This window comes from Salmo salar, chromosome 12 (assembly GCF_965601325.2).
Source record: "Salmo salar chromosome 12, fSalSal1, whole genome shotgun sequence".
NCBI lineage: Eukaryota > Metazoa > Chordata > Actinopteri > Salmoniformes > Salmonidae > Salmo > Salmo salar.
The window spans coordinates 7265583-7290889 of NC_138302.1; the positions used below are offsets into that span (position 1 = coordinate 7265583).

The 25307-nt window shown below is 46.3% G+C and overlaps 1 protein-coding gene across 2 annotated transcripts in view; it reads left to right on the forward strand.

The window, feature by feature from the left end:
- Nucleotides 1–153: 153 nt before the first annotated feature.
- The window catches only part of LOC123725388 (integrator complex assembly factor BRAT1), a 53849-nt gene continuing 28695 nt past the window's right edge, over nucleotides 154–25307 (forward strand). For both annotated transcript variants that reach the window (XM_082958515.1, XM_082958516.1), the window contains exons 1-2: nucleotides 154–284; nucleotides 522–663. In XM_082958515.1, coding sequence (XP_082814641.1) covers nucleotides 537–663 — 127 coding nt within the window. In that variant the 5' untranslated portion in view covers nucleotides 154–284; nucleotides 522–536. The remainder of the gene's footprint in view (nucleotides 285–521; nucleotides 664–25307) is intronic.

Sequence of the window (25307 nt, forward strand, 5' to 3'; positions counted from 1 at the left end):
CTAGACACGTAGTGTGTAGATGGGCTGCAGTGCGATGCAATACCTTTTCCATTCAGTTTACCACATTGTATGAGATCGGAGAAAATGCGCAGTTGCTGTTCATTTTATCGATTTTATGCACACCTTGAATTGTCCTTTTTCCTTTCCGTAGTGAGGGAATCCATGAAGCTCCGGTAAAACGAAACACGGTTTCAGTCCCCCGACATACTTTTCAGGCGAATGCTAACTATCAAGATCCATGAATCTGTCCCTTAATTGCTTCTCAGATAACAACATATACCTAGGTACTGCAGTTAGCATGCATTTGTCATTCAACTTAGTTGTTTGTGTAGCTGACTTGGTTAGCTTGCTAACGAACGTGTTGCCATAAAGTTTCATACTTTACCCTAGCTAGCAAGCTAGCTCTGGTCCAGGGCGGTAGTGTTCTTTACTATTACACTCGATGAACGCTTCCTAAACGCCCTGGACCAGAGCTAGTGAGCGACAATCTGTCTAATTAAAGGAATATTTCCCCCCCATAGACATCTATAAGCAGCATGGACAGTGAGTGCCTGGTGTTGTTGCCACGAGTGTGCGCTGTACTAGCGGACCCCAGACAGTCCCTACCAGATGACACCAGCCTCGAGAAACTGCTGGACTGGTTCACTGGTCTCACCAAGGAGGGTGAGGACACACACACAGAGAGAAAGGTCTCACCAAGGAGGGTGAGGAGAGACACACACACACACACACACAGAGAGAAAGGTCTCACCAAGGAGGGTGAGGACACACACACAGAGAGAAAGGTCTCACCAAGGAGGGTGAGGAGACACACACACACACACAGAGAGAAAGGTCTCACCAAGGAGGGTGAGGAGACACACACAGAGAGAAAGGTCTCACCAAGGAGGGTGAGGACACGCACACAGAGAGAGAAAGGTCTCACCAAGGAGGGTGAGGAGACACACAGAGAGAGAAAGGTCTCACCAAGGAGGGTGAGGAGACACACACAGAGAGAAAGGTCTCACCAAGGAGGGTGAGGACACGCACACAGAGAGAGAAAGGTCTCACCAGCAAGAATAAGGAGGAGAGACTACCTATAATCTCTTTCACACATAGCGAGGATGAGAGACTACTGATACTTTACTGAATACTGGCCTTGTGATAGGTTTATAACCTTTGTTTATTTGACAATGTGTTACAGTACTGTTGGGCAGGAATAAAAGTTTGAGCCAAGCAGGCCACACCAGCTCTTTCTGGATATTGGCCATAGCAGCTCTAAGCAATCATGACCTACACAAATGACACCCTGCTATTCCCTACATAGGGAACTTTTGACCAGGCATTATGGCACTGCAGTGCACTGCGGGAATAGGTTTCCATTTGGGACACAGTGAATAATACTACCAACACCTGTGGTGATGCGCCACACACAGGCCTTCCACTTCTGAAATCTCAGACTTCCGACTTCAGTACATTAAAGAGAACTGGGAACTGGTCATCCAACTCCAAATTCGAAGTCGGTAACTGGGGCATCTTTCTAGAGCTCTGACTTTCCAACCTGAAGATCACTGACATCATGATTTGAATGCGTTTTGCTCCGAGTTCCCAGCTGTCATGAAAGCAACAGTAGTACTACGGTAGTATACTATCTAGGGCTGTCACGGGCTGGCTCGAGGAACAACAGGAGAGGTAGAGTCAGGCGCAGGAGACAGAGAGAGTTCGTGACCACACTTCTTTATTGGAAGCACTGTACGTGGTCGACAAAGTATAGGGGCGCAGCCCTGAAAGATTCTGCGGTGGTGTACACAAATAAAATAAACCACTGGCAGAAGGGAAAACCCAGTACGTTCTTTTCGAACACAAAAAACCCGGACAAGCAACACAATCACGTACAACCACATACATCCTACGCTAACCTAAATAACCCCCCTTACTAATGACTAACCCAAAACAGGTGCGTGCCTACCTAGACCTAACCAAACGAAAGTGAAACAAAAAGGGATCGATGGTAGCTAGTAGGCCGGCGACGACGACCGCCGAGCTCCGCCCGGCCGAGGAGGGGCGCCACCATCCGTCACTGTCGTGACAGTACTCCCCCCCTGACGCGCGGCTCCCGCAGCGCGAGGACGCCCCGGAGGGCGAGGCGCAGGGCGATCCGGATGGAGGCTGTGGAACTCCCGGATGAGCGCTGGGTCCAGTATGTCCTCCACCGGTACCCAGCACCTCTCCTCCGGGCCGTACCCCTCCCAGTCCACGAGGTACTGCAGGCCCCTCGCCCGGCGTCTGGAGTCCAAGATGGACCGGACTGTGTACGCCGGGGGCCCCCCGATGTCCAGGGGGGGTGGAGGGACCTCCCGTACCTCATTTTCCTGCAGCGGACCAGCTACCACCGGCCTGAGGAGAGACACATGAAACGAGGGGTTAATGCGATAATAAGAAGGAAGTTGTAATCTGTAACACACCTCGTTTATTCTCTTCAGGACTTTAAATGGCCCCACAAACCACGGACCCAGCTTCCGGCAGGGCAGGCGGAGGGGCAGGTTCCGGGTCGAGAGCCAGACTCTCTCCCCTGGGGTGAACACGGGGGCCTCGCTGCGGTGCCGGTCAGCGCTCGCTTTTTGTCGCTCCCTGGTTCGTTCCAGGGATTCCTGCACAGCGTTCCAGGTCTCCCTTGAGCGCTGAACCCATTCCTCCACCGCAGGGGCCTCCGTCTGGATCTGATGCCATGGCCCCAGGACCGGCTGATAACCCAACACACATTGGAATGGTGATATGTTGGTGGAGGAGTGGCGCAAAGAGTTCTGAGCCATTTCGGCCCATGGCACGAACCTTGCCCACTCCCCTGGCCGGTCCTGGCAGTAGGACCGCAGGAACCTGCCCACCTCCTGGTTTACCCTTTCCACCTGCCCATTACTTTCGGGGTGAAACCCCGAGGTCAGACTGACCGAAACCCCCAGTCGCTCCATAAACGCCCGCCACACTCGGGACGTGAACTGGGGGCCTCGATCTGAGACGATATCCTCGGGCACCCCGTAGTGCCGGAAGACGTGGGTGAATAAGGCTTCCGCGGTCTGCAGGGCCGTAGGAAGACCGGGTAACGGAAGCAGACGGCAGGACTTAGAAAACCGGTCCACAACGACCAGGATCGTAGTGTTGCCCTGAGACGGCGGAAGATCGGTCAAGAAATCCACCGCCAGGTGGGACCATGGTCGTTGTGGAACCGGGAGGGGTTGTAATTTCCCTCTTGGCAGGTGCCTGGGAGCCTTACTCTGAGCGCACACCGAACAGGTGGAGACATAGTGCCTCACGTCCCTCACCAAGGTGGGCCACCAGTATCTCCCACTAAGACCACGCACTGTCCGCTCAACCCCTGGGTGACCCGAGGAGGGAAGCGTGTGAGCCCACCGAATCAGCCGATCGCGAACATCGAGCGGAACGTACTTACGACCCACTGGACACTGCGGAGGAGTAGGCTCCGTCCGTAACGCCCGCTCGATGTCCGCGTCCACCTCCCAGACCACCGGTGCCACCAAGCAGGAGGCTGGAAGTATGGGCGTGGGATCGGTGGACCGTTCCTCGGCGTCATGGAGACGAGACAGTGCGTCGGCCTTAGTGTTCCGGGAACCTGGGATATACGAGATGTTAAACCGAAATCTCGTAAAGAACATCGCCCACCTGTCTTGACGCGGGTTCAGTCTCCTCGCCGCCCGGATGTACTCCAGATTGCGGTGGTCAGTCCAGATGAGAAAAGGGTGACGTGCCCCCTCAAGCCAATGTCTCCACACCTTCAGGGCTCTGACCACAGCCAACAGCTCCCTGTCCCCCACATCATAGTTACGCTCCGCCGGACTCAACTTCCTAGAGAAGAAGGCGCAGGGGCGGAGCTTTGGGGGGGCGCCCGAGCGCTGGGACAGCACGGCTCCTACCCCAGCCTCGGACGTGTCCACCTCCACTATGAAGGGCAAAGAGGGGTCCGGGTGCGCCAGCACCGGAGCGTCGGTGAACAAAACCTTCAGACGACTAAAGGCCCTGTCCGCCTCCGCGGACCACTGCAACCGCACCGGGCCCCCCTTCAACAGTGAGGTAATGGGAGCCGCCACCTGCCCAAAGCCCCGGATAAACCTCCGGTAGTAATTGGCAAATCCCAAAAACCGCTGCACCTCCTTCACCGTGGTGGGAGTCGGCCAATTACGCACGGCTGAGACGCGGTCACATTCCATCACTACCCCTGATGAGGAAATGCGATACCCCAAGAAAGAGACGGCTGGTTTGGAAAACTCACATTTCTCAGCCTTGACGTATAGGTCATGCTCCACCAGTCGCCCAAGCACTTTACGCACCAGAGACACATGCTCGGCGCGTGTAGCGGAGTAGACCAGAATGTCATCGATGTACACCACTACACCCTGACCGAGCAGGTCCCGGAGAATCTCGTCCACAAAGGATTGAAAGACTGCGGGAGCATTCTTTAACCCATACGGCATGACGAGGTACTCATAATGGCCAGATGTGGTACTAAATGCCGTTTTCCACTCGTCCCCTCCTCGGATACGCACCAGATTATATGCGCTCCTGAGATCCAATTTCGTGAAGAAGCGCGCCCCGTGAAATGACTCCATCGCCGAGGCGATGAGAGGTAGTGGGTAACTGAAACCCACTGTGATGGCATTTAGACCTCTATAGTCAATGCACGGGCGCAGACCTCCCTCCTTCTTCTTCACGAAAAAGAAGCTTGAGGAGACGGGTGAGTGAGATGGCCGAATGTATCCCTGCCTCAAGGACTCAGTGACGTATGTCTCCATAGCCGCTGTTTCCTCCTGAGACGGGATAAACGTGACTACGAGGAAGGGCAGCGCCCACCTGGAGGTTTATCGTACAGTCTCCTCGTCGATGAGGTGGTAATTGGGTCGCCTTCGTTTTACTGAAGGCGATAGCCAAATCGGCATACTCTGAGGGAATCTGCACGGTGGAGACTTGGTCTGGACTCTCCACCGTAGTCGCACCGATGGAAACTCCTATGCACCTGCCCGAGCACTCATTTGACCACCCCTTAAGAGCCCTCTGTCCCCACGAAATCTTAGGGTTGTGAGTGGCTAGCCAGGGAATCCCTAGAACCACTGGAAATGCTGGGGAATCGATGAGGAAAAGACTAATCCGCTCCTCATGACCCCCCTGCATTACCATAACCAGAGGCACAGTGACCTCCCTGACCAGCCCTGACCCTAGTGGTCGACTGTCTAGGGCGTGCACGGGGAAGGGTTGGTCCAACTGGACCAGGGGAATCACTAACTTAGCCGCGACCCCACGGTCCATAAAACTCCCTGCTGCGCCTGAATCGACTAGCGCCTTAAACCGGGAGTGAGGGGAGAAACCAGGAAAGGACACTGACACATACATGTGACGGACAGGGGGGTCTGGGTGAGGCTGGTGCTGACTCACCTGAGGTGTCAAAGGAGCGCTCTGCCTGCCTTCTGGACTCCTAGGGGAGTCTCCCCAGCACCGGTCCACAGTGTGCCCTCTGCGACCACATGAGGTGCAGGAGCGACCTCCCCCTCCAGTCTTCCTGGCTGCTGCCCCCCCCTATCTCCATAGGCGTGGGAGCAGGAGGGCTGGAGGGTGGAATGAGCAGGGCCCGGGTCGGACGTCCGCGGGCGGCCAGCAGATTGTCCAGTCGGATGGACAGATCCACCAGTTGGTCCAGTGTGTGGGTCGTGTCCCGACAGGCTAATTCCCGGCGGACGTCCTCCCTCAAACTACAACGGTAGTGATCTATAAGGGCCCTCTCATTCCACCCTGCTCCCGCGGCCAGGGTCCGGAACTCGAGAGCGAAATCCTGCGCGCTCCTCGTCTCCTGCCTCAGGTGAAACAGCCGCTCACCCGCCGCTCTCCCCTCCGGGGGATGATCGAATACTGCCCGAAAGCGGCGGGTGAACTCTGGGTAGTTGTCCCTGGCTGAGTCCGGACTGTCCCACACGGTGTTTGCCCATTCCAGGGCCTTACCCGTGAGGCAGGAGACGAGGACGCTGACGCTCTCCTCCCCCGAGGGAGAGGGACGAACGGTCGCCAGGTATAACTCCAACTGGAGTAAGAAGCCCTTACACCCAGCGGCCGTTCCATCGTACTCCCTGGGGGGAGCGAGTTTCACCCCACTGGTACTGGGTGCTGTGGGTGCTGGTGGGGGCGCAGGCTGTTGGCCTGCCGCGTTCAGGGGGCCGAGAGCGCGTCGGTCCCAGCTCTCCAGGCGCGCCAACACCTGATCCATGGCGTTCCCCAGCCGGGGGAGCAGGGTGGAGTGTTGGTCGACGGTTTCCTCCATGGACATGGCTGGCGCTGAAGCTCCTGCTGACTCCATTAAGTTTGGGTACGTGATTTCTGTCACGGGCTGGCTCGAGGAACAACAGGAGAGGTAGAGTCAGGCGCAGGAGACAGAGAGAGTTCGTGACCACACTTCTTTATTGGAAGCACTGTACGTGGTCGACAAAGTATAGGGGCGCAGCCCTGAAAGATTCTGCGGTGGTGTACACAAATAAAATAAACCACTGGCAGAAGGGAAAACCCAGTACGTTCTTTTCGAACACAAAAAACCCGGACAAGCAACACAATCACGTACAACCACATACATCCTACGCTAACCTAAATAACCCCCCCTTACTAATGACTAACCCAAAACATGTGCGTGCCTACCTAGACCTAACCAAACGAAAGTGAAACAAAAAGGGATCGATGGTAGCTAGTAGGCCGGCGACGACGACCGCCGAGCTCCGCCCGGCCGAGGAGGGGCGCCACCATCCGTCACTGTCGTGGCAAGGGCAGCCTTTCTATGGGTTTCTATCAACAGTAGTACTACAGTAGTATACTATCTAGGGCAGCCTTTCTAAGGGTTTCTATCAACAGGTTACTACAGTAGTATACTATCTAGGGCAGCCTTTCTATGGGTTTCTATCAACAGTAGTACTACAGTAGTATACTATCTAGGGCAGCCTTTCTATGGGTTTCTATCAACAGGTTACTACAGTAGTATATTATCTAGGGCAGCCTTTCTATGGGTTTCTATCAACAGTAGTACTACAGTAGTATACTATCTAGGGCAGCCTTTCTATGGGTTTCTATCAACAGTAGTACTACAGTAGTATGCTATCTAGGGCAGCCTTTCTATGGGTTTCTATCAACAGTAGTACTACAGTAGTATACTATCTAGGGCAGCCTTTCTATGGGTTTCTATCAACAGGTTACTACAGTAGTATACTATCTAGGGCAGCCTTTCTATGGGTTTCCATCAACAGTAGTACTACAGTAGTATACTATCTAGGGCAGCCTTTCTAAGGGTTTCTATCAAAAGTAGCACTACAGTAGTATACTATCTAGGGCAGCCTTTCTATGGGTTTCTATCAACAGTAGTACTACAGTAGTATACTATCTAGGGCAGCCTTTCTATGGGTTTCTATCAACAGTAGTACTACAGTAGTATACTATCTAGGGCAGCCTTTCTATGGGTTTCTATCAACAGTAGTACTACAGTAGTATACTATCTAGGGCAGCCTTTCTATGGGTTTCTATCAACAGTAGTACTACAGTAGTATGCTATCTAGGGCAGCCTTTCTATGGGTTTCTATCAACAGTAGTACTACAGTAGTATACTATCTAGGGCAGCCTTTCTATGGGTTTCTATCAACAGTAGTACTACAGTAGTATACTATCTAGGGAAGCCTTTCTATGGGTTTCTATCAACAGTAGTACTACAATAGTATACTATCTAGGGCAGCCTTTCTATGGGTTTCTATCAACAGTAGTACTACAGTAGTATACTATCTAGGGCAGCCTTTCTATGGGTTTCTATCAACAGTAGTACTACAGTAGTATACTATCTAGGGCAGCCTTTCTATGGGTTTCTATCAACAGGTTACTACAGTAGTATATTATCTAGGGCAGCCTTTCTATGGGTTTCTATCAACAGTAGTACTACAGTAGTATACTATCTAGGGCAGCCTTTCTATGGGTTTCTATCAACAGTAGTACTACAGTAGTATATTATCTAGGGCAGCCTTTCTATGGGTTTCTATCAACAGTAGTACTACAGTAGTATATTATCTAGGGCAGCCTTTCTATGGGTTTCTATCAACAGTAGTACTACAGTAGTATACTATCTAGGGCAGCCTTTCTATGGGTTTCTATCAACAGTAGTACTACAGTAGTATACTATCTAGGGCAGCCTTTCTATGGGTTTCTATCAACAGGTTACTACAGTAGTATACTATCTAGGGCAGCCTTTCTATGGGTTTCTATCAACAGGTTACTACAGTAGTATACTATCTAGGGCAGCCTTTCTATGGGTTTCTATCAACAGGTTACTACAGTAGTATACTGTCTAGGGCAGCCTTTCTATGGGTTTCTATCAACAGTAGTACTACAGTAGTATATTATCTAGGGCAGCCTTTCTATGGGTTTCTATCAACAGTAGTACTACAGTAGTATACTATCTAGGGCAGCCTTTCTATGGGTTTATATCAACAGTAGTACTACAGTAGTATACTATCTAGGGCAGCCTTTCTATGGGTTTCTATCAACAGTAGTACTACAGTAGTATACTCTCTAGGGCAGCCTTTCTTAAAGTATGGATTTCTATCCACGGGTTAGCTGACAACATCACGAAAACGAAGCGCTCTTCAAAGGGGCAGAATGCAGTGTGTTGTTATGGTTCTGGATGGTCGAATAGCAACAATGACAAGAAACTGCCATGTGGGGAATCTGAAGTGGCTCATTTCAGTTCGTTTGAGCTTGTTCTGAGGTGGGTTTTTTGTGTTTTGCTTATATCGCAACAAATACATTTCTAGCTAGCTAAACAACAACTGTAACAATGTATTTGAGACATGTTCTCATTGTGCAACTTTATGTTTTCAATTAACATTGGAGATTAAATATAGTTTACATGTCATCAACAATATAAGCCAACCCTGTCTGTTTCCCCATAGTTGGGCATCCGTCGGTTTTGTTGCTAAACAACCAACCTGTCTATGTTAATGGTAGGTCTCGACATGTCACAGTGACCTCAGTCGAGGTCTCAACATACTGTTGAGAGGTAGAATAGTAGAATACGCATACTGTTGAGAGGTAGAATAGTAGAATACGCATACTGTTGAGAGGTAGAATAGTAGAATACGCATACTGTTGAGAGGTAGAATAGTAGAATACGCACACTGTTGTCAATTAGAATAGTAGAATACGCATGCTGTTGAGAGGTAGAATAGTAGAATACGCATACTGTTGAGAGGTAGAATAGTAGAATACGCATACTGTTGAGAATTAGAATAGTAGAATACGCATACTGTTGAGGTAGAATAGTAGAATACGCATACTGTTGAGAGGTAGAATAGTAGAATACGCATACTGTTGACAATTAGAATAGTAGAATACGCATACTGTTGAGAGGTAGAATAGTAGAATACGCATACTGTTGAGAGGTAGAATAGTAGAATACGCATACTGTTGAGAGGTAGAATAGTAGAATACGCATACTGTTGAGAGGTAGAATAGTAGAATACGCATACTGTTGAGAGGTAGAATAGTAGAATACGCATACTGTTGAGAGGTAGAGTAGTAGAATACGCATACTGTTGAGAGGTAGAGTAGTAGAATACGCATACTGTTGAGAGGTAGAATAGTAGAATACGCATACTGTTGAATTAGAATAGTAGAATACGCATACTGTTGAGAGGTAGAATAGTAGAATACGCATACTGTTGAGAATTAGAATAGTAGAATACGCATACTGTTGAAATTAGAATAGTAGAATACGCATACTGTTGAGAGGTAGAATAGTAGAATACGCATACTGTTGAATAGATAGTAGAATACGCAACTGTTGAGAGGTAGAATAGTAGAATACGCATACTGTTGAGAGGTAGAGTAGTAGAATACGCATACTGTTGAGAGGTAGAATAGTAGAATACGCATACTGTTGAAATTAGAATAGTAGAATACGCATACTGTTGAATAGAATAGTAGAATACGCATACTGTTGAGAGGTAGAATAGTAGAATACGCAACTGTTGAGAGGTAGAATAGTAGAATACGCATACTGTTGAGAGGTAGAATAGTAGAATACGCATACTGTTGAGAGGTAGAATAGTAGAATACGCATACTGTTGAGAGGTAGAATAGTAGAATACGCATACTGTTGAGAGGTAGAATAGTAGAATACGCATACTGTTGAGAGGTAGAATAGTAGAATACGCATACTGTTGAGAGGTAGAATAGTAGAATACGCATACTGTTGACAATTACAATTACTAGCCAGCTATCTAAACTGGTCAGGTCGTCTAGCCAGCTATCTAAACTGGTCAGGTCGTCTAGCCAGCTATCTAAACTGGTCAGGTAGTCTAGCCAGCTATCTAAACTGGTCAGGTAGTCTAGCCAGATACAGTGCCTTCTGAAGGTATTCAGGCCCCTTGACTTTTTCCACATTTTGTTACGTGACATCCTTATTCTAAAATTGATTAAATTGTTTTTTCCCCCTCATCAATCTACACACAATACCCCTTAATTAGAAAGCAAAAACTTTGAGCTCAGGTTTATCCTGTTTCCATTGATCATCCTTGATGTTTTTACAATTTGATTGGAGTCCACCTGTGGTAAATTCAATTGATTGGACATGATTTGGAAAGGCACACACCTGTCTATATAAGGTCCCACAGTTGACAGTGCATGTCAGAGCAAAAACCAAGCCATGAGGTCAAAGGAATTGTCCGTAGAGCTCCGAGACAGGATTGTGTCGAGGCACAAATCTGGGAAAGGGTACCAAAACATTTCTGCAGCATTGAAGTTCCCAAAGAACACAGTGGCCTCCATCATTCTTAAATGGAAGAAGTTTGGAACCACTACGACTCTTCCTAGAGCTGATCAATCGGGGGAGAAGGGCCTTGGTCAGGGATGTGACCAAGAACCCGATATGTCACTCTGACAGAGCTCCAGAGTTCCTCTGTGGAGATGGAAGAACTTCCAGAAGGACAACCATCTCTGCAGCACTCCACCAATCAGGCCTTTATGGTAGAGTGGCCAGACGGAAGCCAGTCCTCAGTAAAAGGCACATGACAGCCCACTTGGAGTTTGCCAAAAGGCACCTAAAGATTCTCTGGTCTGATGAAACCAAGATTGAACTCTTTGGCCTGAATGCCAAGTGTCACGTCTGGAGGAAACCTGTCACCATCCCTACGGTGAAGCATGGTGGTGGCAGCATCATGCTGTGGGGATGTTTTTAAGCGGCAGGGACTGGGAGACTAGTCAGGATTGAGGGAAAGATGAACGGAGCAAAGTACAGAGAGATCTTTGATGAAAACCTGCTCAGGACCTCAAACTGGGGCGAAGGTTCACCTTCCAAAAGGACAATGACCCTTAGCACACAGCCAAGACAACGCAGGAATGACTTCGGGCCAAGTCTCTGAATGTCCTTGAGTGGCCCAGCCAGAGCCCGGACTTGAACCCGTTTGAACATCTCTGGAGAGACCTGAAAATAGCTGTGCAGCAACACTCCCCATCCAACCTGACAGAGCTTGAGAGGATCTGCAGAGAAGAATGGGAGAAACAGGTGTGATGAGCTTGTAGAGTCATACTCAAGAAGACTCGAGGCTGTAATTGCTGCCAAAGGTGCTTCAACAAAGTACTGAGTAAAGGGTCTGAATATTTATGCAAAGTGATATGATTTTTTTGTGCTCCGAATGTGTTATCTAATCCACAATTACGTTGATTCCCACCAGGCTGTAATAACTGCCAAAGGTGCTTCAACAAAGTAAAGGGCCTGAAAACTTATGTAAATATCATATATTTTTTATACATTTGCTAAAATAATCTGACAAACACTTAGCTGTTGTATGTGTGATCTGAGGCAGGCGTTACAAGCTGAACACCTCCCTCTGCAACTGGATCCTGGACTTCCTGACGGGCCGCCCCCCAGGTGGTAAGGGTAGGTAACAACACATCCTCCACGCTGACCCTGAGCACGGGAGCCCCTCGGGTGCATGCTCAGTCCCCGCCTGTACTCCCTGTTCACCCACGACTCCAACAGCATCATTAAGTTTGCAGACGACGCGACAGTGCTAGGCCTGATCACTGATGACGATGAGCCCGCCTATAGGGTGGAGGTCAGAGACCTGGCGGTGTGGTGCCAGGACAATAACCTCACTCAACGTCAGCAAGACGAAGGAGCTGATCGTTGACTACAGGGAACTGAGACCCGAGCACGCCCCTATTCACATCGAGGGGGCTGTATTGGAGCGGGTCGAGAGCTTCAAGTTCCTCGGTGTCCACATTACTAAGGATCTATCATGGTCCAAACACACCAACACAATCGTGAAGAGGGCACGACAACACTTCTTCTCCTCAAGAGACTGAAAAGATTTGGCCTCAGATCCTCAAAGTTCTACAGCTGCACCATTGAGAGCATCGTGACTGGCTGCATCACCGGTTGGTATGGCAACTGCTTGGCATCCGACCGTAAGGCGCTACTAAGTGTAGTGCGTACGGCCCAGTACATTACTGGGGAAGAACTCCCAGCCATCCAGTACTGTTACCCCTGTGTTTACAGCTATGTTATTACCTAGTACCCCTACACATCAACTCAGTACTGTTACCCCTGTGTATACAGCCATGTTATTACCTAGTACCCCTACACATCAACTCAGTACTGGTACTCTGTGTTTACAGCCATGTTATTACCTAGTACCCCTACACATCAACTCAGTACTGGTACCCCTGTGTTTACAGCCATGTTATTACCTAGTACCCCTACACATCAACTCAGTACTGGTACTCTGTGTTTACAGCCATGTTATTACCTAGTACCCCTACACATCAACTCAGTACTGTTACCCCTGTGTTTACAGCCATGTTATTACCTAGTACCCCTACACATCAACTCAGTACTGTTACCCCTGTGTTTACAGCCATGTTATTACCTAGTACCCCTACACATCAACTCAGTACTGGTACTCTGTGTATACAGCCATGTTATTACCTAGTACCCCTACACATCAACTCAGTACTGTTACCCCTGTGTTTAAAGCCATGTTATTACCTAGTACCCCTACACATCAACTCAGTACTGGTACTCTGTGTATACAGCCATGTTATTACCTAGTACCCCTACACATCAACTCAGTACTGTTACCCCTGTGTTTACAGCCATGTTATTACCTAGTACCCCTACACATCAACTCAGTACTGGTACTCTGTGTTTACAGCCATGTTATTACCTAGTACCCCTACACATCAACTCAGTACTGGTACCCCTGTGTTTACAGCCATGTTATTACCTAGTACCCCTACACATCAACTCAGTACTGTTACCCCTGTGTTTACAGCCATGTTATTACCTAGTACCCCTACACATCAACTCAGTACTGTTACCCCTGTGTATACAGCCATGTTATTACCTAGTACCCCTACACATCAACTCAGTACTGTTACCCCTGTGTATACAGCCATGTTATTACCTAGTACCCCTACACATCAACTCAGTACTGGTACCCCTGTGTTTACAGCCATGTTATTACCTAGTACCCCTACACATCAACTCAGTACTGGTACTCTGTGTTTACAGCCATGTTATTACCTAGTACCCCTACAAATCAACTCAGTACTGTTACCCCTGTGTATACAGCCATGTTATTACCTAGTACCCCTACACATCAACTCAGTACTGGTACTCTGTGTTTACAGCCATGTTATTACCTAGTACCCCTACACATCAACTCAGTACTGTTACCCCTGTGTTTACAGCCATGTTATTACCTAGTACCCCTACACATCAACTCAGTACTGGTACTCTGTGTATACAGCCATGTTATTACCTAGTACCCCTACACATCAACTCAGTACTGGTACTCTGTGTATACAGCCATGTTATTACCTAGTACCCCTACACATCAACTCAGTACTGGTACTCTGTGTTTACAGCCATGTTATTACCTAGTACCCCTACACATCAACTCAGTACTGTTACCCCTGTGTTTACAGCCATGTTATTACCTAGTACCCCTACACATCAACTCAGTACTGTTACCCCTGTGTTTACAGCCATGTTATTACCTAGTACCCCTACACATCAACTCAGTACTGGTACTCTGTGTTTACAGCCATGTTATTACCTAGTACCCCTACACATCAACTCAGTACTGGTACTCTGTGTTTACAGCCATGTTATTACCTAGTACCCCTACACATCAACTCAGTACTGTTACCCCTGTGTTTACAGCCATGTTATTACCTAGTACCCCTACACATCAACTCAGTACTGTTACCCCTGTGTTTACAGCCATGTTATTACCTAGTACCCCTACACATCAACTCAGTACTGTTACCCCTGTGTTTACAGCCATGTTATTACCTAGTAACCCTACACATCAACTCAGTACTGGTACCCCTGTGTTTACAGCCATGTTATTACCTAGTACCCCAACACATCAACTCAGTACTGTTACCCCTGTGTTTACAGCCATGTTATTACCTAGTACCCCTACACATCAACTCAGTACTGGTACCCCTGTGTTTACAGCCATGTTATTACCTAGTACCCCTACACATCAACTCAGTACTGGTACTCTGTGTTTACAGCCATGTTATTACCTAGTACCCCTACACATCAACTCAGTACTGTTACCCCTGTGTTTACAGCCATGTTATTACCTAGTACCCCTACACATCAACTCAGTACTGTTACCCCTGTGTATACAGCCATGTTATTACCTAGTACCCCTACACATCAACTCAGTACTGGTACCCCTGTGTTTACAGCCATGTTATTACCTAGTACCCCTACACATCAACTCAGTACTGTTACCCCTGTGTATACAGCCATGTTATTACCTAGTACCCCTACACATCAACTCAGTACTGGTACTCTGTGTATACAGCCATGTTATTACCTAGTACCCCTACACATCAACTCAGTACTGGTACTCTGTGTATACAGCCATGTTATTACCTAGTACCCCTACACATCAACTCAGTACTGGTACTCTGTGTATACAGCCATGTTATTACCTAGTACCCCTACACATCAACTCAGTACTGGTACCCCTGTGTTTACAGCCATGTTATTACCTAGTACCCCTACACATCAACTCAGTACTGGTACTCTGTGTTTACAGCCATGTTATTACCTAGTACCCCTACACATCAACTCAGTACTGTTACCCCTGTGTTTACAGCCATGTTATTACGTAGTACCCCTACACATCAACACAGTACTGGTACTCTGTCTTTACAGCCATGTTATTACCTAGTACCCCTACACATCAACTCAGTACTGTTACCCCTGTGTTTACAGCCATGTTATTACCTAGTACCCCTACACATCAACTCAGTACTGGTACTCTGTGTATACAGCCATATTATTACCTAGTACCCCTACACATCAACTCAGTACTGGTACTCTGTGTATACAGCCATGTTATTACCTAGTACCCCTACACATCAACTCAGTACTGGTACTCTGTGTTTACAGCCATGTTATTACCTAGTACCCCTAACAAAAACTCAGTACTGGTACTCTGTGTTTACAGCCATGTTATTACCTAGTACCCCTACACATCAGCTCAGTACTGGTACTCTGTGTTTACAGCCATGTTATTACCTAGTACCCCTACACATCAACTCAGTACTGTTACCCCTGTGTTTACAGCCATGTTATTACCTAGTACACCTACACATCAACTCAGTACTGTTACCCCTGTGTTTACAGCCATGTTATTACCTAGTACCCCTACACATCAACTCAGTACTGTTACCCCTGTGTTTACAGCCATGTTATTACCTAGTACCCCTACACATCAACTCAGTACTGTTACCCCTGTGTTTACAGCCATGTTATTACCTAGTACCCCTACACATCAACTCAGTACTGTTACCCCTGTGTATACAGCCATGTTATTACCTAGTACCCCTACACATCAACTCAGTACTGGTACTCTGTGTATACAGCCATGTTATTACCTAGTACCCCTACACATCAACTCAGTACTGGTACTCTGTGTTTACAGCCATGTTATTACCTAGTACCCCTACACATCAACTCAGTACTGGTACTCTGTGTATACAGCCATGTTATTACCTAGTACCCCTACACATCAACTCAGTACTGTTACCCCTGTGTTTACAGCCATGTTATTACCTAGTACCCCTACACATCAACTCAGTACTGTTACCCCTGTGTTTACAGCCATGTTATTACCTAGTACCCCTACACATCAACTCAGTACTGGTACTCTGTGTATACAGCCATGTTATTACCTAGTACCCCTACACATCAACTCAGTACTGTTACCCCTGTGTTTAAAGCCATGTTATTACCTAGTACCCCTACACATCAACTCAGTACTGGTACTCTGTGTTTACAGCCATGTTATTACCTAGTACCCCTACACATCAACTCAGTACTGGTACCCCTGTGTTTACAGCCATGTTATTACCTAGTACCCCTACACATCAACTCAGTACTGTTACCCCTGTGTTTACAGCCATGTTATTACCTAGTACCCCTACACATCAACTCAGTACTGTTACCCCTGTGTATACAGCCATGTTATTACCTAGTACCCCTACACATCAACTCAGTACTGGTACCCCTGTGTTTACAGCCATGTTATTACCTAGTACCCCTACACATCAACTCAGTACTGTTACCCCTGTGTATACAGCCATGTTATTACCTAGTACCCCTACACATCAACTCAGTACTGTTACCCCTGTGTATACAGCCATGTTATTACCTAGTACCCCTACACATCAACTCAGTACTGTTACCCCTGTGTTTACAGCTATGTTATTACCTAGTACCCCTACACATCAACTCAGTACTGGTACTCTGTGTATACAGCCATGTTATTACCTAGTACCCCTACACATCAACTCAGTACTGGTACTCTGTGTATACAGCCATGTTATTACCTAGTACCCCTACACATCAACTCAGTACTGGTACTCTGTGTTTACAGCCATGTTATTACCTAGTACCCCTACACATCAACTCAGTACTGTTACCCCTGTGTTTACAGCCATGTTATTACCTAGTACCCCTACACATCAACTCAGTACTGTTACCCCTGTGTTTACAGCCATGTTATTACCTAGTACCCCTACACATCAACACAGTACTGGTACTCTGTGTTTACAGCCATGTTATTACCTAGTACCCCTACACATCAACTCAGTACTGGTACTCTGTGTATACAGCCATGTTATTACCTAGTACCCCTACACATCAACACAGTACTGGTACTCTGTGTTTACAGCCATGTTATTACCTAGTACCCCTACACATCAACTCAGTACTGGTACTCTGTGTTTACAGCCATGTTATTACCTAGTACCCCTACACATCAACTCAGTACTGTTACCCCTGTGTTTACAGCCATGTTATTACCTAGTACCCCTACACATCAACTCAGTACTGTTACCCCTGTGTTTACAGCCATGTTATTACCTAGTACCCCTACACATCAACTCAGTACTGTTACCCCTGTGTTTACAGCCATGTTATTACCTAGTAACCCTACACATCAACTCAGTACTGGTACCCCTGTGTTTACAGCCATGTTATTACCTAGTACCCCAACACATCAACTCAGTACTGTTACCCCTGTGTTTACAGCCATGTTATTACCTAGTACCCCTACACATCAACTCAGTACTGGTACCCCTGTGTTTACAGCCATGTTATTACCTAGTACCCCTACACATCAACTCAGTACTGGTACTCTGTGTTTACAGCCATGTTATTACCTAGTACCCCTACACATCAACTCAGTACTGTTACCCCTGTGTATACAGCCATGTTATTACCTAGTACCCCTACACATCAACTCAGTACTGTTACCCCTGTGTATACAGCCATGTTATTACCTAGTACCCCTACACATCAACTCAGTACTGGTACCCCTGTGTTTACAGCCATGTTATTACCTAGTACCCCTACACATCAACTCAGTACTGGTACTCTGTGTATACAGCCATGTTATTACCTAGTACCCCTACACATCAACTCAGTACTGTTACCCCTGTGTATACAGCCATGTTATTACCTAGTACCCCTACACATCAACTCAGTACTGGTACTCTGTGTTTACAGCCATGTTATTACCTAGTACCTCTACACATCAACTCAGTACTGTTACCCCTGTGTTTCAGCCATGTTATTACGTAGTACCCCTACACATCAACACAGTACTGGTACTCTGTGTTTACAGCCATGTTATTACCTAGTACCCCTACACATCAACTCAGTACTGTTACCCCTGTGTTTACAGCCATGTTATTACCTAGTACCCCTACACATCAACTCAGTACTGGTACTCTGTGTATACAGCCATGTTATTACCTAGTACCCCTACACATCAACTCAGTACTGGTACTCTGTGTATACAGCCATGTTATTACCTAGTACCCCTACACATCAACTCAGTACTGGTACTCTGTGTTTACAGCCATGTTATTACCTAGTACCCCTACACATCAACTCAGTACTGGTACTCTGTGTTTACAGCCATGTTATTACCTAGTACCCCTACACATCAGCTCAGTACTGGTACTCTGTGTTTACAGCCATGTTATTACCTAGTACCCCTACACATCAACTCAGTACTGTTACCCCTGTGTTTACAGCCATGTTATTACCTAGTACACCTACACATCAACTCAGTACTGTTACCCCTGTGTTTACAGCCATGTTATTACCTAGTACCCCTACACATCAACTCAGTACTGTTACCCCTGTGTTTACAGCCATGTTATTACCTAGTACCCCTACACATCAACTCAGTACTGGTACCCCTGTGTTTACAGCCATGTTATTACCTAGTACCCCTACACATCAACTCAGTACTGGTACTCTGTGTATACAGCCATGTTATTACCTAGTACCCCTACACATCAACTCAGTACTGGTACCCCTGTGTTTACAGCCATGTTATTACCTAGTACCCCTACACATCAACTCAGTACTGGTACTCCTGTGTTTACAGCCATGTTATTACCTAGTACCCCTACACATCAACTCAGTACTGGTACCCCTGTGTTTACAGCCATGTTATTACCTAGTACCCCTACACATCAACTCAGTACTGTTACCCCTGTGTATACAGCCATGTTATTACCTAGTACCCCTACACATCAACTCAGTACTGGTACTCTGTGTTTACAGCCATGTTATTACCTAGTACCCCTACACATCAACTCAGTACTGGTACTCTGTGTATACAGCCATGTTATTACCTAGTACCCCTACACATCAACTCAGTACTGGTACTCTGTGTATACAGCCATGTTATTACCTAGTACCCCTACACATCAACTCAGTACTGGTACTCTGTGTTTACAGCCATGTTATTACCTAGTACCCCTACACATCAACTCAGTACTGGTACTCTGTGTTTACAGCCATGTTATTACCTAGTACCCCTACACATCAACTCAGTACTGGTACTCTGTGTATACAGCCATGTTATTACCTAGTACCCCTACACATCAACTCAGTACTGTTACCCCTGTGTTTACAGCCATGTTATTACCTAGTACCCCTACACATCAACTCAGTACTGTTACCCCTGTGTTTACAGCCATGTTATTACCTAGTACCCCTACACATCAACTCAGTACTGGTACTCTGTGTATACAGCCATGTTATTACCTAGTACCCCTACACATCAACTCAGTACTGTTACCCCTGTGTTTAAAGCCATGTTATTACCTAGTACCCCTACACATCAACTCAGTACTGGTACTCTGTGTTTACAGCCATGTTATTACCTAGTACCCCTACACATCAACTCAGTACTGGTACCCCTGTGTTTACAGCCATGTTATTACCTAGTACCCCTACACATCAACTCAGTACTGTTACACCTGTGTTTACAGCCATGTTATTACCTAGTACCCCTACACATCAACTCAGTACTGTTACCCCTGTGTATACAGCCATGTTATTACCTAGTACCCCTACACATCAACTCAGTACTGGTACTCTGTGTATACAGCCATGTTATTACCTAGTACCCCTACACATCAACTCAGTACTGGTACTCTGTGTATACAGCCATGTTATTACCTAGTACCCCTACACATCAACTCAGTACTGGTACTCTGTGTATACAGCCATGTTATTACCTAGTACCCCTACACATCAACTCAGTACTGGTACCCCTGTGTTTACAGCCATGTTATTACCTAGTACCCCTACACATCAACTCAGTACTGTTACTCCTGTGTTTACAGCCATGTTATTACCTAGTACCCCTACACATCAACTCAGTACTGGTACGCTGTGTATACAGCCATGTTATTACCTAGTACCCCTAAACATCAACTCAGTACTGGTACTCTGTGTTTACAGCCATGTTATTACCTAGTACCCCTACACATCAACTCAGTACTGTTACCCCTGTGTTTCAGCCATGTTATTACGTAGTACCCCTACACATCAACACAGTACTGGTACTCTGTGTTTACAGCCATGTTATTACCTAGTACCCCTACACATCAACTCAGTACTGTTACCCCTGTGTTTACAGCCATGTTATTACCTAGTACCCCTACACATCAACTCAGTACTGGTACTCTGTGTATACAGCCATATTATTACCTAGTACCCCTACACATCAACTCAGTACTGGTACTCTGTGTATACAGCCATGTTATTACCTAGTACCCCTACACATCAACTCAGTACTGGTACTCTGTGTTTACAGCCATGTTATTACCTAGTACCCCTACACATCAACTCAGTACTGGTACTCTGTGTATACAGCCATATTATTACCTAGTACCCCTACACATCAACTCAGTACTGGTACTCTGTGTTTACAGCCATGTTATTACCTAGTACCCCTACACATCAGCTCAGTACTGGTACTCTGTGTTTACAGCCATGTTATTACCTAGTACCCCTACACATCAACTCAGTACTGTTACCCCTGTGTTTACAGCCATGTTATTACCTAGTACCCCTACACATCAACTCAGTACTGTTACCCCTGTGTTTACAGCCATGTTATTACCTAGTACCCCTACACATCAACTCAGTACTGTTACCCCTGTGTTTACAGCCATGTTATTACCTAGTACCCCTACACATCAACTCAGTACTGGTACCCCTGTGTTTACAGCCATGTTATTACCTAGTACCCCTACACATCAACTCAGTACTGGTACTCTGTGTATACAGCCATGTTATTACCTAGTACCCCTACACATCAACTCAGTACTGGTACCCCTGTGTTTACAGCCATGTTATTACCTAGTACCCCTACACATCAACTCAGTACTGGTACTCCTGTGTTTACAGCCATGTTATTACCTAGTACCCCTACACATCAACTCAGTACTGGTACCCCTGTGTTTACAGCCATGTTATTACCTAGTACCCCTACACATCAACTCAGTACTGTTACCCCTGTGTATACAGCCATGTTATTACCTAGTACCCCTACACATCAACTCAGTACTGGTACTCTGTGTTTACAGCCATGTTATTACCTAGTACCCCTACACATCAACTCAGTACTGGTACTCTGTGTATACAGCCATGTTATTACCTAGTACCCCTACACATCAACTCAGTACTGGTACTCTGTGTATACAGCCATGTTATTACCTAGTACCCCTACACATCAACTCAGTACTGGTACTCTGTGTTTACAGCCATGTTATTACCTAGTACCCCTACACATCAACTCAGTACTGGTACTCTGTGTTTACAGCCATGTTATTACCTAGTACCCCTACACATCAACTCAGTACTGGTACTCTGTGTTTACAGCCATGTTATTACCTAGTACCCCTACACATCAACTCAGTACTGGTACTCTGTGTATACAGCCATGTTATTACCTAGTACCCCTACACATCAACTCAGTACTGGTACTCTGTGTATACAGCCATGTTATTACCTAGTACCCCTACACATCAACTCAGTACTGTTACCCCTGTGTTTACAGCCATGTTATTACCTAGTACCCCTACACATCAACTCAGTACTGTTACCCCTGTGTTTACAGCCATGTTATTACCTAGTACCCCTACACATCAACTCAGTACTGGTACTCTGTGTTTACAGCCATGTTATTACCTAGTACCCCTACACATCAACTCAGTACTGGTACTCTGTGTTTACAGCCATGTTATTACCTAGTACCCCTACACATCAACTCAGTACTGGTACCCCTGTGTTTACAGCCATGTTATTACCTAGTACCCCTACACATCAACTCAGTACTGGTACTCTGTGTTTACAGCCATGTTATTACCTAGTACCCCTACACATCAACTCAGTACTGTTACCCCTGTGTTTACAGCCATGTTATTACCTAGTACCCCTACACATCAACTCAGTACTGTTACCCCTGTGTTTACAGCCATGTTATTACCTAGTACCCCTACACATCAACTCAGTACTGGTACTCTGTGTTTACAGCCATGTTATTACCTAGTACCCCTACACATCAACTCAGTACTGGTACTCTGTGTATACAGCCATGTTATTACCTAGTACCCCTACACATCAACTCAGTACTGGTACTCTGTGTTTACAGCCATGTTATTACCTAGTACCCCTACACATCAACTCAGTACTGGTACCCCTGTGTATACAGCCATGTTATTACCTAGTACCCCTACACATCAACTCAGTACTGTTACCCCTGTGTTTACAGCCATGTTATTACCTAGTACCCCTACACATCAACTCAGTACTGGTACCCCTGTGTTTACAGCCATGTTATTACCTAGTACCCCTACACATCAACTCAGTACTGGTACTCTGTGTATACAGCCATGTTATTACCTAGTACCCCTACACATCAACTCAGTACTGTTACCCCTGTGTATACAGCCATGTTATTACCTAGTACCCCTACACATCAACTCAGTACTGGTACCCCTGTGTTTACAGCCATGTTATTACCTAGTACCCCTACACATCAACTCAGTACTGGTACTCTGTGTTTACAGCCATGTTATTACCTAGTACCCCTACACATCAACTCAGTACTGTTACCCCTGTGTTTACAGCCATGTTATTACCTAGTACCCCTACACATCAACTCAGTACTGTTACCCCTGTGTTTACAGCCATGTTATTACCTAGTACCCCTACACATCAACTCAGTACTGTTACCCCTGTGTTTACAGCCATGTTATTACCTAGTACCCCTACACATCAACTCAGTACTGGTACCCCTGTGTTTACAGCCATGTTATTACCTAGTACCCCTACACATCAACTCAGTACTGGTACTCTGTGTTTACAGCCATGTTATTACCTAGTACCCCTACACATCAACTCAGTACTGGTACCCCTGTGTTTACAGCCATGTTATTACCTAGTACCCCTACACATCAACTCAGTACTGGTACTCCTGTGTTTACAGCCATGTTATTACCTAGTACCCCTACACATCAACTCAGTACTGGTACCCCTGTGTTTACAGCCATGTTATTACCTAGTACCCCTACACATCAACTCAGTACTGTTACCCTGTGTATACAGCCATGTTATTACCTAGTACCCCTACACATCAACTCAGTACTGGTACTCTGTGTTTACAGCCATGTTATTACCTAGTACCCCTACACATCAACTCAGTACTGGTACTCTGTGTATACAGCCATGTTATTACCTAGTACCCCTACACATCAACTCAGTACTGGTACTCTGTGTTTACAGCCATGTTATTACCTAGTACCCCTACACATCAACTCAGTACTGGTACTCTGTGTTTACAGCCATGTTATTACCTAGTACCCCTACACATCAACTCAGTACTGGTACTCTGTGTTTACAGCCATGTTATTACCTAGTACCCCTACACATCAACTCAGTACTGGTACTCTGTGTTTACAGCCATGTTATTACCTAGTACCCCTACACATCAACTCAGTACTGGTACTCTGTGTTTACAGCCATGTTATTACCTAGTACCCCTACACATCAACTCAGTACTGGTACTCTGTGTTTACAGCCATGTTATTACCTAGTACCCCTACACATCAACTCAGTACTGTTACCCCTGTGTTTACAGCCATGTTATTACCTAGTACCCCTACACATCAACTCAGTACTGGTACCCCTGTGTTTACAGCCATGTTATTACCTAGTACCCCTACACATCAACTCAGTACTGGTACTCTGTGTTTACAGCCATGTTATTACCTAGTACCCCTACACATCAACTCAGTACTGGTACCCTGTGTTTACAGCCATGTTATTACCTAGTACCCCTACACATCAACTCAGTACTGGTACCCCTGTGTTTACAGCCATGTTATTACCTAGTACCCCTACACATCAACTCAGTACTGGTACTCTGTGTTTACAGCCATGTTATTACCTAGTACCCCTACACATCAACTCAGTACTGTTACCCCTGTGTTTACAGCCATGTTATTACCTAGTACCCCTACACATCAACTCAGTACTGTTACCCCTGTGTTTACAGCCATGTTATTACCTAGTACCCCTACACATCAACTCAGTACTGGTACTCTGTGTTTACAGCCATGTTATTACCTAGTACCCCTACACATCAACTCAGTACTGGTACCCCTGTGTATACAGCCATGTTATTACCTAGTACCCCTACACATCAACTCAGTACTGGTACTCTGTGTTTACAGCCATGTTATTACCTAGTACCCCTACACATCAACTCAGTACTGGTACCCTGTGTATACAGCCATGTTATTACCTAGTACCCCTACACATCAACTCAGTACTGTACCCTGTGTTTACAGCCATGTTATTACCTAGTACCCCTACACATCAACTCAGTACTGTTACCCCTGTGTTTACAGCCATGTTATTACCTAGTACCCCTACACATCAACTCAGTACTGGTACTCTGTGTATTCAGCCATGTTATTACCTAGTACCCCTACACATCAACTCAGTACTGGTACTCTGTGTTTACAGCCATGTTATTACCTAGTACCCCTACACATCAACTCAGTACTGTTACTCCTGTGTTTACAGCCATGTTATTACCTAGTACCCCTACACATCAACTCAGTACTGGTACGCTGTGTATACAGCCATGTTATTACCTAGTACCCCTACACATCAACTCAGTACTGGTACTCTGTGTTTACAGCCATGTTATTACCTAGTACCCCTACACATCAACTCAGTACTGGTACCCCTGTGTTTACAGCCATGTTATTACCTAGTACCCCTACACATCAACTCAGTACTGGTACTCTGTGTTTACAGCCATGTTATTACCTAGTACCCCTACACATCAACTCAGTACTGTTACCCCTGTGTTTACAGCCATGTTATTACCTAG